Source organism: Lagopus leucura, unplaced genomic scaffold (assembly GCF_019238085.1).
Source record: "Lagopus leucura isolate 7727_CA_CO unplaced genomic scaffold, USGS_WTPT01 Super-Scaffold_100024, whole genome shotgun sequence".
NCBI lineage: Eukaryota > Metazoa > Chordata > Aves > Galliformes > Phasianidae > Lagopus > Lagopus leucura.
This window is the reverse complement of record NW_024962276.1, coordinates 1,334,838-1,348,723: the sequence shown is the minus strand read 5'-3', so window position 1 is coordinate 1,348,723 and position 13,886 is coordinate 1,334,838. Positions and strand designations below refer to the sequence as shown.

General features: G+C 49.2%; 1 protein-coding gene across 2 annotated transcripts in view; it reads left to right on the top strand.

Annotated features, from left to right (window-relative positions):
• AUTS2 (activator of transcription and developmental regulator AUTS2) overlaps positions 1-13,886 on the top strand; it is a 660,967-nt gene that overhangs the window by 593,175 nt on the left and 53,906 nt on the right. For both annotated transcript variants that reach the window (XM_042879514.1, XM_042879515.1), the window contains exon 6: positions 4,845-4,893. In XM_042879514.1, coding sequence (XP_042735448.1) covers positions 4,845-4,893 — 49 coding nt within the window. The remainder of the gene's footprint in view (positions 1-4,844; positions 4,894-13,886) is intronic.

Genomic DNA, 13,886 nt, shown 5'->3' with positions numbered 1-13,886 from the left:
TTTGGGAAGCGCTGCCATTGCTGTAGGCAGGAACTCAGCTTGGCTAAGGTGAGGGTCATTTGTGGTAGTCTTACCCAGGCACTCCCACCCCTGGTGGAGCTGCGCTGAAAACACTGAGGGCATTTGTGGCTGCCTTCATCTCCTCCCCTGTTGCCATTCCTGCCAGGCAGTTGCCCCATTTCAGGTCAGCATGACTTCACCTCACATGCAGACTTTGGAAGGGCCACAAAGCAGTGCTGAAGAGAAGATGTTCTAAATGGGATCATGCAGTGATGCCCGCAGCCACTGCCAAGAACTAATGGCACACAGTCCTGTAGTTCTGCATCAGCATGGGGTAGGAAGGTAGCGTGAGGGGTCCAAGCAGCCCAGGGCCATCCCTGCTCACCCCTTTCCTGCCCCAGCCCTGCTTCTGAAGCTGCAACTCAGCTCCCAGCACAGCCCAATGGAGCACATCTCCATCAGCACCCCTCGATGGCAGCTCTCTGCTGGAAGCTCATTGAGCTCGCTGGGCCCATCCCGGGTTGTCCACGGGCACTGCCCTCAGAGCTTCCCACTGCCCCACAACCATCGCGCATCCAACGCTGTGCCGGCAGCGCAGCCGCCTCTCTTTTCCTCATCATCGTAGCTTATGGGAGACACCATTTGGCTCCGGCTTTGTGCTACAGCAAATAACCATTTGTGTAACAACGTGGCTATGCATTACTTTCCGCAGCGGCTATCAGTAATGGCGTGAGGTGCTCAAGGAAAACCTCCAGCGGTCCCGAAACGCACAGCGGGTCGGCAGCCGGTGCCGCTGAGCCCGGCAGGGCTCAACTCGAGCACCGCAACTTTCTCAGCGCCCGCGCTGAACTTCAGGACGGGTTTTTTCTCCCCGAGGAGCTCCGAATCGGGAGCGCCACCGCCGCTCCGCGCAGTGCGGCTTCGCCCGGGGGCAGCGCCGGGGGAGGCGGCCGCGTCCCCCGCAGCCGGAGCGGCCCCGGGCCGGGGGCGGAGCGGCCCCGCGGCGGTGCGGCGAGCCCTGACGGGGCGCGGGGCGGGGCGGGCGCGGAGGGCGGAGCCGGCGGGAGCCGGGTGGGCAGCGCCGTCGGAGCGCCGCGCAGTGCGGAGCAGAGCGGCGGCGGCGGGAGGCACGGACGGGCGGCGCGAAGCGGAGCGGAGCCCCCCCCGGGATTACATTGCATTGCAGCGAGGTGCTTCGGCGGGGCCGGAGGAGCTGGGGCCGGGCCGCTGCTTCTCCCCGATGGAATTCACCTGAGCGCGGCAGGGACGGTGCCCCGGCGGGAGCCCGCTTTGTCTCGGGAGAGTACGGGCATGACTTTTTAAAACCAACCCACCGGCCTAACAAAGCCAACCCCCACCTCCTCCCCCCCCCCCCCAAAAAAAAAAGAAAAAAAAAAACCAAAAAAAGCAAACAAAAAAGACCAAGCAGAAGATAAAAAAATAAAACAAAATCCCATCCGGCCGCGGGAGGGGCCGCGCCAGCCCGGAGCCGGGCCCTGCGGGACGGAGCTGCGCCCGGAGCTGCGGGACCGCCGGAGCTGCACATGCGTTCCTTTGTCCTGGCGCCCCGCTAGCGCTGCCCGCGCGCTGCCGCTCGGCTCCGGGATCGGCTCAGCGGGGCTCCGCCGCCCCGAGGATGCCCGCCGGGCGGCCCGGCGCTGCCCGCCGGTCCTGAAGGATTAGTTGTGGTTTCGGCGCGGGACTCGGCTCTGGATCGGAGTTGCCCGGCGCACACGCGCGCCCCTCCCGCACCGCCATGAGTCCGGGGCCGGCGGCTCCTCTTCGCCCCGCGTCCGCAGGTAACGCCGCGCCGGGGTGGGGGAACGTTGCGTCCGCGAGGTCCTCTGGCAGGGAAACGCTCTTGGGGGTCTCTTTCTTTCTTTCATTTATTTATTTTTTTTTCCTTTCTGCTTAATTATTTATTATCCGTGTCGGCAGTTCGGAGCTTGCCGATTTCTTTCGCGCAGCGCTCGTACCGAGGGGTGCCCGCACCGGGGAGGCTCGGGCGGGCAGCGCGGGGCCGTGGGTTGGTTGGGCGGGGGGCGAACGCAGCTCTCGGCTCCCAGCGCACGGAACGTCCCGCTTCGGCCCCGCCGCCCCCCGCGCTCCGCACGGAGATACCGGCGGGCTGCACGGCCGCTTGGAGACGCGGAGGAGATTTTAAATCGGCTTGGCGAGGGCGTTGTGTGTTCCTTCTGCGTTAGTGCCGAGTTTTGTTTTGTTTTTCCGTTCTGTTTCAATTCGCGTGGCTTTGCTTTTTTTTGTTTTTGTCCTCTTGCCGGTGTTGTGTAGTGCGAGTGCCTGGGCACAGAAATGGTTGCATCGAGAGGGATGCTGCGCTCGTCCGCTGGCGGAGATCGCCTCTGCTGCTGTAGCAGTTGTGCGTAACCCTGATCTCTCTTTCATATTTAAAATAAAACCTAAAAGTAGCGGAAAAGGGCAAAGTTCCGGCTCAGGGTTGGAGCTGCCGAGGCGGCTCGTGGTTGTTCGTACGGTGAGCCCGGCGGTGCGTTTGCTCCAAGTTGCTGCTCCGCTCAGTAACGTGTGGTCAGCAACGCAAAATGGGGTTTGCTCCTGGTCGAGCTTTGTCTGCGGGAGATGATGCCTCTCTGTGTGCGCGCCGGGCCGAGCATCGCCTCCCGATCCGCTCACAAGTGATGCTCACTCGGAGCGCTTTGTGCACCGCGGTTCGTCCGAGAAGTGCCGCTACCACGTTCCACAGCGATGTTCTCAGCGCTGCATGCGATAGGAATGGCAGGATTTCTGCGGGAGAATCGGAGCTGAAAAGCAGGCGCTGGGTTTATTGTTGGAGATTGAGGAAAGTTCTTTAAAAATACAGAAATGGTGTCTTTTCCCCTCTTTTTGGTGTTTGGAAAAATGGAGTAAATGGGAAACTTAGGGCTTCTTTATGCTGGTTTATTTAGAAACAGTAAAATAAAGTAACACTTGAAACTGTAAGACGGTTTGGTTGTGGGTTTTTCTGGGTTTTTTTTTCCAGTTTGTTCTTTTTTTCCTTCTTTCTTCCATGATAGATTTTGTGAAAACAAAGAGTGGTTTGGAGAGTTTCTGCCTTCAGAGAGAAGCTGCATTTAAAAAGGCAACAGCAGATGAAATTCGCTGGGAAGGGTCATTATTCCCCATCAGAGAGCAGGCTGATGGGCACGGTCCTGAAAGCTCTGAGCATGGCTTGGTTTGTTGGACTGATACTGGACTTTGAAGCACACGGCTTTCTGGGGCTCTTCAATTTCTGCGTTATCCACATATTTTTCATTAATTCAAGGAAACTCGTCGCTGGATAATAAATCCATCAGTGGGTAATAAATCCAGTGTTTACAAGGTATTGAATTGGGAAGAGACGCGCCAGCCCAGCTTTGAAATAAGCCAGCAGTCATCTGAAATCTGTCTGGAAGTCTGAAAAAAGAGTACAGCAGGGTTTTTTTTTTTTTAATTTTTTAAAATTTTTTTGCAGTTAATTGAGGAAATCTTTGACGTTGTTAACTTGAGGGCAGGCAATCATTGCAGTGCCCTGTTACACTCTGAGCTGTGTCTGCTCGTTTATCGCTCGCTGGTTCCACACCCAAGTTGTTGGGCACTGGAGATGCCTCCTATGCGCTGCCTGTCTGGATGGCTCTTCTCTGATTCTCAATTCAGAAATTTGTTCCCTTCAACCAGAAATTAAAGCTTGCTTTTCAAACAATGGGTTTTAATTATTTGAGCCAACAGTTTCTATCAGAAGACTGCGGTCTTCCTCGAGTGTTACGCTTCCCCTGTTGGCATGGTTTTGTTCCTGGGTACCTTCATTTCCGTGTGCTTTCAGAAAGCAGACTGTCTGACAGCGGGGCTGTGTCCGAAATTGAGTTTAGAATTGAGCAGCTCTGTGTTCAGTGAATGTGGGGAGTAGTGTAGGTGTGAGGGGTGTGCATGTGTTTGCAGCTGTGTGTGTGCCTTGTATCTCAACACAGATGCACAGATGTAATGATTTTGGCTTCTGCACTCGGGGTGTCCAAAATCAACATTCGCAGTGTTCCCTTTCCTGTTAAGTTTTGAAAAGGGGCACTCAGCATTTTGGTGTGAAACTTAAAAATGCATCATTTCAACAATAGGGCAAAGGACGAGGCGGCACGCTTGAAGAACAGCAGTGGTGGACGAGGTACTGAAGCAGCACTGGGAGGAAAAGCCTTCCCCAGATAAAGGTGGCAGATGAGAGATAGAAAGGACCATTGGTTTGAGCACGGCGTGGTTTCAGGAATCAGTTACTTTGAGGGAGAGAAGCCCTGTGTGGAGATGCACCCTGTGCTCGATCTGAGGTGGCTTTTTCAGACCTTACCTAAGAGCAGTGGGTGAGATTACCGAGCCGAGGAATTGGTGCTGCTGTAGAAGTACCAGCAACCGAATGGTTGGTGCGGTTGGAGTCTCCAAAAATACTTAATGAATTTAATTTAGAAACCAGCAATTCTGCCAGTCTCCGAAGCTGGGCTGTATTTCACAAAAATTCTTATCAAAATCCAGATCAGAATGCAGTGGATAATTGCGGTACAAAAATGCAGTTTGTGTGCAGCTGATGCATGGGAGTAAAAATATATATATTATGTATTTTTTGTATTAAATTGAATCTTTCCAAAGGAAAGCTCTGCACTGCAGGGCGGCAAAGCACAGCCAAATAGCACCACCTCATGGACGTTCCCTTCGGAGCCCATCGGCTCCTGGCTTTTGTCACCTGATTTGTTTCTCTGAAATATGTACACATCTCCGCGCGTGTCTCACTGTAGCGTCGTTCCTTTGAAATGCATCGCTTGAAGGAAACGTAACTTCTTTTTTTTTTTTTTTTTTTATTGGTCTTTCAGGCATCTGATGCCAGCTCTGAAAAACTGTTCAACGCTGTTACAAATAAAGGTAAGACTGCAATTCGCATCACCAATGTGTTTTCCCCCCCCCATGCGTTCCTTCTCGTGGCAATTTCAATGGGGATGAAATGTGACTTGTCTGGCAGAGATGTTGCAATCAGCTTGTTAGTGCTTTTTATGTTTCTCTCGGTTTCAGACGTGTTCTGTATGCTTGATAATTGCTTTGCTTAAGCAATATAAAATAAAGGCTTTAAATAATGCAGTGCCTGCCAGGTCAGAATTAATTTAAATAACAATATTAGGGAATAGTTTATTTTACAAATGGCTTTAATTTAAGCTCATTTAAATAACTGTAAGAGTTTTCAAAATGTTTTAACTTGATTGTTACTCATCAGCTCCATGATAGACATGGAATTATGAATAGCCAATTTGCACTGCTGACAGTAATAACCAGCCAGCGTTTAGTATTCACAGGATAATAGTCATAAACCATGGCTTGCTGTGCTGTGTGCTTTCTGTAGAGTTAATAAATGATATAGAGGGCCACATTTAAATATTCAGTATCCCATTAATTTCCTCCAAACAGCAATCTAAAGAGAGAGTGGCTAATGATATAACAGTACATTAAGGGAAAACTCGCCCTAAATCAGTGCCAGTGAGCTTCTGTGCAGAGCTTGTCCTGAAGCAGCATTATTAGAAAGGCTGTGGGGATGTATTTATTTATTTATCCCTTTATTTATTGCAGTGTTTGGGGTGGTTTTTCTTGTTTTTGTTGTTTTTTTTTTTTTTGCAAAGAGGGCAGAGGGAGCAGCTTCCAGACATGAGTTGTGCCTATGTGTGTAATTCAGAGCCTTCAAAATGCGTCAGCTCTTTCTGTTTTTCACCCACTGTCCTACTTCTCAGTGGCAGTGTGTAATAATTACCCATTAAATGGGGCTGCAAACCCGTAGTGCTTTAACCTGGTGTGCTTTTGGGGACATTTGAGTCAATCTTGGTTAGAAAATGCAGATTTGATGAATTTGGTGTTCAGGTCTGTTTTGATCACAGTTGGCCGGGTGTGGGTTGGCTTTGTATTGGGTTTGTCATTCCAGTGGGCCGTCCTGGTGTTACTCTACGTGCTTTAATCCCACAGCACCATGTAATTGGGGATGAGCCCATGATGCTGTGAGGTGTGAGGTTCCTGTGCTGATACGTCGTTGCTTTGGAGGTCTGCTGCTGTAGTTGAATCCTATTTAATGGCATCACAGATCCACGTTCCTTGTTTTTTGTGTTCTCCCACCCTTTGGGAGCCCTGTGTTGGATGGATGACCTCGGTGGCCTAACCGGACGATCTCACTTGGCGAGCTGATAGATCCATTTGCTTTAATTGAATGTATGGCTTGCCCTCAGCCCCTCCACCGCCAAACAAATAAATAAGGTTGCACGTTTGGGTGACCCACGCTGCTTGTGACCACATGGGAATTTGGGGCCAGGCGAGGAGGGGCCTTTTGCTCTTCCTGCCCTTCCCAGTTCGGACCCAGCACGTTTCCCACAGCCCGGATAGTGTTTACTTACCCAGGTTGATTCGTGGCATCTATTTGGTTGTGAGCATCCATGCTTGACAGGGAGCCTTTTCTTCCGAGGTACTTTTCTTTGGTGATTTAGTTCCCTTGAAAGGATTAGGATTTCTTTGTGTAGCCTAAAATCAACATAGGCTTTTCTAAGCTTTGCTTGAGAAACCGTACACAAATAAGCTTTTTAGTTGATGGTAGATTATTCCTGTGCCCCTTATTTCCATCAAAATGGCGGCTTTCTTTTCTCCTCCTGAGTTTCCCCTTAAAGCCATATGCTAATTCCTGTTGGTAACATGAATGACAAGGGGAGAATCAATTCAAATCCAGGTGCTGCCAAACCAGGCCGACTGGTATTCTCTTTTTTATTTTCTTTTTTCTTTTTTTTTTTTTTTTCTTTTCCACCGGGAGAAAAGAGATTAAGGGGAAGGAGGGCGGAAAAAGCATCGGGAGCAGTTTTGTTAAAGGGATTAGCATTCAGGCTGCTAAATATCAGGAAAAGAGCCCCCCAGAAGACCCCTGGTTGGGGATAATGTCGCTAATTGCTTGCAGCCAGGTGCAGGGGCTCTCCGCCCGTCGTGGGGCTGCTGCCTTCCCCCAGACCCTGCCCTGGGGACGGCTGAGGGCTGCCCGGGTTGCTGTCATTTTGATATATTCCAAGTTCAAGTTCTCTTCCTGCAATTCAGCCTGTTTGCTTGGAAGCCAGTTCTTCCCCTCTGCTGTCCGCGGCTGTTTTTGCCAGAAGCAATAAAAGTCGCTCGTCAGAAAGGGTCAGGTTTGCATTGGGTAAATCATGATGAAACCTTCAAAGCTCCTGGCTGGGAGGCCCAGACTGACAAGTGTGCCGTCCCTCCTGTCCGGAGCCGGCCTGCCTGGCATCCCTCAGCTCCCTGTGTTTCACACGTTTTTTTATCTTGCCACCTCTATTTTTTTTATTTTCTTTCAGAATTCTTTACGGCAGGATTTACAGAATCGGTGTATTCACAAAGTGTTCCTTTCAGTACAATCCTGAAGCGTTGTAGGTTTCTGCCATTCAGTTGTAGACTCGGGGCTAGCGATGAGGTGGAGCTCAAGGTGTGTGGGATTGTTATGGGTGTGTAATGGGAACTAATCCCTTCCAGAAACAGAAACAGTAATAATTAAAAAATCCAGGACAAAGTTAATATTCCCTCCCTAGACCTTCTTTGATGAAGGGTGGGAAACCCATCAAAGAGAAGTCTCCTGACATCCACTTCGGAGCTAGCTGCCCTTAGAGCTCAGTGGGAAAGTGAGATTTCTGAGTTTTGGGATGCTCCGTGGGCATTGAGGCCCCTTCAGGGCTGGGGTTTGTGTGCAGCACAGTGGTGCTGTGTTTGGGAGGGCTTTAGGGTTCCCACCAGCTCTTTGCTGCCAGTGCTCCCTGAGTTTCCCAAACCTGCACTGGGTCTGAAGCAGAGCTGGGGACTAGAGAGGGATGTGGCTTTGTCCCCAGGGCAGCAACTGCTGTGGCTGCTGCTGAAATGAGCAGTCCCTGGTTGCGAGCCTGAGCAGGAGCTTGTTATGTTGCAGAGCTTGAAATTATCTAAGAAAATGATTCCCAGTGAGATCTGGTGGCTGTGCTGGGAGGTAAGCACCCTGTAATCTCTCCATGGAGGAGGAATGGAAGAGTAGCACATCACTCGTCTGCAGCAGCCCTCCATCCCCCGCATTGTGCAGTCTGTGCCTTCCAGCTTCAGAAATGCTACTTGGAGTCTTTGGAAGAACCTAACTTCTCTTGCTGTCTGAGAATGTCAACCTTAACGCTGTTAATCCTGGCCAAAATACAGGCTTTTGTTCGTGAATTTTTGTAGCGTGACTTTCCAGCATAATTAAATTCCATTATCTTTTAATAATTTAAACAGACACATCTGAAGATGTAGAACAGGCAGCTCCTACTACTGCTGCGTATTTAATTTATGTTAAGTCCCTCCTACGTACCCTTGGAAAACAGCTTTTCCTGGAGGGAGAAATGAGTCCCAAAGTGATGAAGTTTCATTTGTGCTGTATATTGAAGTTTGCCTTTGATCAGGAACACAATTGGGCCGTTACAGCTTTTTATGTTCAGATTGTTTACAGGATGTTCATGTAAACTTTATGAATCCTTCTGCTTCGCGGCACCACCAGCTGTCAGGGAAATATTTATATTCTCAGCTGGAGGTAGATCAAGGCGTCTGGGTTACTAGTCCTCACTGGTGGCTGCAATACTACCCGGATCAAGGCCTGGCTTTTAGGTGGTTCTGCAGCAATATCCTCCCCTGGAAAAACAGACGGATTGTTTTTTTTTCCCCTCGTCTTTTTTTGGTGAATCATTTCTTGAGGATCTTTTACAACATCTGTTTCTGTAAACAAGCAGGGAGCTGAGGCTGGCATGTGCTGCTCCTTGTTGGTTCAGTCTGCAGGAGGTTCTCGGCTGTGGAGGAGTGTTCACCCTCAGCCAGCCGGTCCCACAGCAGCCTGTTGGGAATCCAGCTGGGTCTGCTGCTGCACAGACAGCACAGTGCTGCAGGAATGCCACCGCTGTGCCGCTGCACTGACTGCTGCTTCCTTCCTCCTTTCCAGGAGCATGCAGGAACCTTCTTAGCTGCTGCATCTTCTCACTGAATGGCTTAATCCCAGACTGTATTTAGGGCTCTGGACCGGTGCCAGTGCAGTGGAAGCCCACACGTTGCTCGGCAGACCTCAGGGACTGCGGAGTCTTTGGCACAGTCCCATAGGCTTCTCTTTTTGTGGCTGTTGCGATGGCTGCCCTCCCAAAATGATGCCCTGATGTGGTGTGTCCTTGCATTCCAGTGGAGGCTGTGCTGGTGGCTTTGGATCGTTCAGTTACCCTGTTTTTTGGGTTTCAGATGGCTTCTCGGTATTTTCCATGTGAAAGCTGAGTGTCTCATTAGCAAGCTCTGTGCAAAGCCTCCTGTTCGGAGGACCTGAGGTTTCTTGTACCAGCGAGTTAGATTAGAAGAAATGTTGCATCGCTTCACTGTAGCTTGCAAGTCAGGCAGACAAAAGTCGATGCCTGCCTTGAGACAGTCCTTTGTTCTAGTGCACAAAAGAGCAAGGCAGTTATTTCTGTTCCACGAAGGCTTTATCTGAGCGAGGAATTTGTTGAGTAACTCCACTTATGGCTGCATCTCCTGTGCACAAACCGCTCCTGCCCATCAGTGCACTTTCTGTGCCCTCCCCTTCACCTGCTGCAGGGGTTCTGGCTGCGATGTGGCAGTCAGGTGGGGTGGCCTGTGTTGTGGGATGTAAGGGCAGTTCTGCAAGAAAAGGTCCCTGTAGTGTGATGAACACAGTGTGCCCACAAGGACAGTGAAAGAGGGAGAGAACCTCTTGTACAGCCTTTCTGATTCTTAAAGCCTAGAGCTTGCAGTGTTACAATACAGGAATCTTCCAAGGCTTCTAAATTAATCATCGAGAACTAAACTGAACCATAAAATAACCAGACTGTGGGCTTGGGTGTCTCTTAACCAAAATAACTGAAAGAGGCAGTTGACAGCGGTGTTCTGGGAAACTTCAACCACTTGAACTTGTATCAAGTATGCTTCGGTCTCAGGTGGTGATTGTATTCCTTTAAGTTCTTTTCAAGCTGTTGGTTTTAGCAAAGTCAAATGATTCCAGTGTCAGCAAAATGACAGTATTTACTAACGCATAATTGTGTCTATTCTGGAGAAAGTATTTGTTTTACAGATTAAACTGTATTTGATTTTCTTGGAAAAGGCTTATCGGCTTTGGGCTGCAAAATAACCAGTGGTAATCAATTCAAAATAAGGTGGAAAACTTCTTAAGGATAAGAGTAGCTTGCTGGTGAGGCTCCTGCTTGACATACCTCCAGATGAGTGGGGTCCAGGCTGGAGCCTGGTGTGAGGTTTTGTCGATGGGCATCCTGCAGACCTCCCGTATCTGGCCTGCTGCTAGTCTCTCCCCTGTAATAAAATGTTGTTTTCTCTCAAAATGTATGTTTATTTAACTAAGTCTCTTTTTGCTTCACAATCTGGATTCCATTCAGTCAGTTACCACTCCAATTAACTAACAATTATTTAACATTAACAGTAATTACAGACGCCAGTTAAGCGCCTACAGATGTCAACTGTTAGCTTTGTACCTAATCACTCAATGAAATGGAGAAAGTTCAACAAACATCAATTAGCCAAGCAATTAGGATGAGGTAGGAAAGAGCATGTTATCGTGTGTGAGCTGATTCAATTTAGTTTATTTTGTCGGTAAAACACACACACACAGACAAGCAGCAGTAAGTCGCTGAGATTAGATAAAACTGTATTGTTTTGCTGTTTATACAAGGCTTTTCCCCTCCTCTTCTTTCCTGTATGAAACTTCGATGTGCTTTGCCAGGCATCTGTTATCTTATTGAACGCATTGTGTTTCAATTGGAAAAGCGCAGCAGCGTGGCTTTCTGCAGAGGCAGAGACATGGGATTCAGATGCAGCTGCCCCAGCAGTGCTGTGCCTGCAGCCCAGCTGCTCCCGGCCTCGCTGCCCCTGCTGCCCAGCCTGCTGACACAGCGCCTGCGTGGGCTCCGATAACACCCAGCAGCATTAATTGGTTCCTCCACCTCTCTTATCTACAGGTTGGATGTTGATAAGTGCTTGCCTCAGTTACCAGAGCAAGGGTAGGAAGCAGCCATAAATTAGTGCTGCTTTCCGAAAAGATGGTTCACCTCTGTCTGTCATCTCAAGTGTGTTGCAAGCCTCTCGAGGTCTTCTGAAGACCTGTGCGGGAGGTGCTTGGTGTGCACTGCACATGGGGGTGTAGGGCTGTGCTGCTGAACCTCTGCCCCCCTGTCTGTGGGCTCTGATGTCTCCTCACTAGCACAGTGTCACACCCTGTTGTCAGAATGTCTCCCATCCAAATGCAGCTAATTTAAAAAAGAAAAGCTCTCCAAAGCATCTCACATCCTACAGCCATGCATCAGTCTTGCCACTCGATGCCGGTAGGAGTTTTTACGGGGACAGACATATAAATTGTGCTTTTTTTTCTCCTTGTTTTTTTTTTTTCACGTTGAAGTCTTCATAGCTGCTTCAAAAATGAGAGCAAGCAGACCTTTCTCTTCCCATTTTCAACGGTCCCCCAAACAAGAGCGCCTTCATCGCAGCGCCGACATGCTTTAAATGTTTCTCCACGTAAAATGATCCCACAGAGTATGATATTATTTTATCGTGCAGACTGCCCACAGGAGTCAATGGAGCTCTTTGAATTAGTCATTGTTTTTCGGAGTGTGGGAACAGGCGTGGAAAACCACAGGCAAATCTCTGCCTTGCTTTCCCAAGTCTCAGCTGTTTTTTCTGTTTTCTTTTTAGAGAAACACACACACGCAGTCTGAACATGTGAAGAAACCCCTCAACGTGTGACTTAAGTGCAATAATATTTGTCTGAGTAGGCAGAAAGGCCAAAATAAAGCTTCCAAGTGGGAACTGCCGTGCTTGTTGCAGCAGCAATGGATACCTTGCAAAGGATGGCACATTAAACTGGGGACTTTTACCTTCCTAATGGTTCAGCAAGTGCTGCTCCAAGAGGAAGGGCTCCTGCCTTTCTCAAGATACCGAGAGGGCTAGAAGAGGGCATTTGTAGTTTCATGGAGCAGAATAAACAGAGCCTGATTTGTCCTCACTTAGAAGTTCAGCGCTGTGCTTGGTTGCTTGACTGACTTTAAACACTTGTTACCACTGAGCGTTTACATAAGTGCTTTGCTGGATGAGGGCCACAGAAGTAAATCCCATGACACCCTGGAGACATTAAGCCGCCCACGAATCACTCTTATTTCTTTTTTTATTCTTTTTTTTTTCCCGGTGCTTATATGTATGTGCCCGGGGATCCTCACATCCCATTCCCTGTCCCCATCAGGTCCTGCTCTTGTCCCCAGCTCACTGCTGCACTGGTGTTTTTGGGGTCCAGCAGGTGGGTTCATTGGCTCATCAGAAACCAACTGCAGCAAGCAGAGAGCGATGGTTTCATGTTGGGCTGTGTGAGTGAGGGGCACAGTGCTGCTGGGCAGGTGTGATGGAAGGGGCAGCGCCGTGCTGGAGAGAGGTGACAGCTTCAGCCATGGATCCTTTGCTGCTGATAGAATTATTTAGAGTAACATAACTGATTGCCAGGCTGGATTTGACTAGTGCCAGTCTGTATGAGTGCCAGGAGCGTGCTGAGCAATGCTTCGAGCAGTGAGTGTGCTTCTGAAAGGGGGTTACACAGCATCCAGCAAGCTGTTTAAAAAAGCCAGCGTAAATGTATACTTTAAAAGTTGCAAACAGAAGAGCAGAGCAGATAAACTTGACTTAAGTGCCTTTTAGACCAGTTAATGGCCTTGACTTACAGATGCCAGGAGAGTAAGAACAAGCTGTGTGTTTTTTTTTCCTGCTGTACTTGACCAAAATTGTTTTCCTAGAATATCTTTCCTAGGCCATGTGCCTTCTGCCTAAATCCTGCTCGCAGCCCAAGGAGCTCCCCAAGCCCACAGTCATCCAGGGCTGCCCAAGAGCCATTGCAGTGTGAGCTTTCCTCTCCAGCCTTCTGTGGTACCTTGTGGCTGGGTCACCACTGTGCTCCCCAGTTCCTTTATGGCTTTGTGCAAAACCTTTGTGGTGTGGGCCTGCAGGGCCGGGACTGTCTGGACAATGCTCTGTCTGTGCAGTTGCTGCTGCTTGTGGATGGGAGAGAGGGCTGAGGTACAGCACTGCTGAGCTCCCACAGCCATTTGATATCATTTCCAAGTATTTCAAATCAGTGGGCACTTCTGAAAATTGGAGCCAAAGTAATTTGAGCAGCTTGTAATAGGAAGCAGCTGCTGCAGAGCAAGTTGTGTCCTAAGAAAAACGGCTTTATAGAAATAGGTCTGCTGAGTAATAAAGCCACAAATTAATACTTAGTTCATTTACTAGGTTGTTAGTCCCATAAGCACTTAAACGGCATTTGTTAAAAGAAACAGCATTATGAAAACCTAACGCAGATGAGCAAAACCCTCAGTCTGACTTCTGCTTGCTGGTTTTTGTCACTTCTTACATCTCAGCCTCCGCAGGTTTTGGCAGGTGTGGCTGCTGCATGGGTGTAGCAGGATTTGGTTCTTCCAGGCAGAGAAATGGCACCATTTTGTTCCGTCCTGTGGTAGCAGCTTTATTTTTTTCCCCTCTGGTTTGTGTTCCTGAGATTAGCAATTACCAGAATGTGACTTTGGCAGTTCCTTAATGATGGACACAACCCGCTGTCTCTGGGAGGAGGGGTGAGGAGCTCTGCCAGTGGTCCAATGTTGTGAGTCTCAGCCTCAGCTCCACAGCTTCCAAAGTTTACCAAACAGCTCTGCTTGGCACGTTGGGTTAGTGCAGGGGGAGTGATGCTTTTAAGAGAATGGATCTCCCAAGGTGAACCTTGGGTGCTTGGTTGTGGAGATCAGTGAGACACCTCAGGCTTTGCAAAATGGAAAGCGTGACGAGGAATACCAAATTTCTGATACCTTTGAGAACAA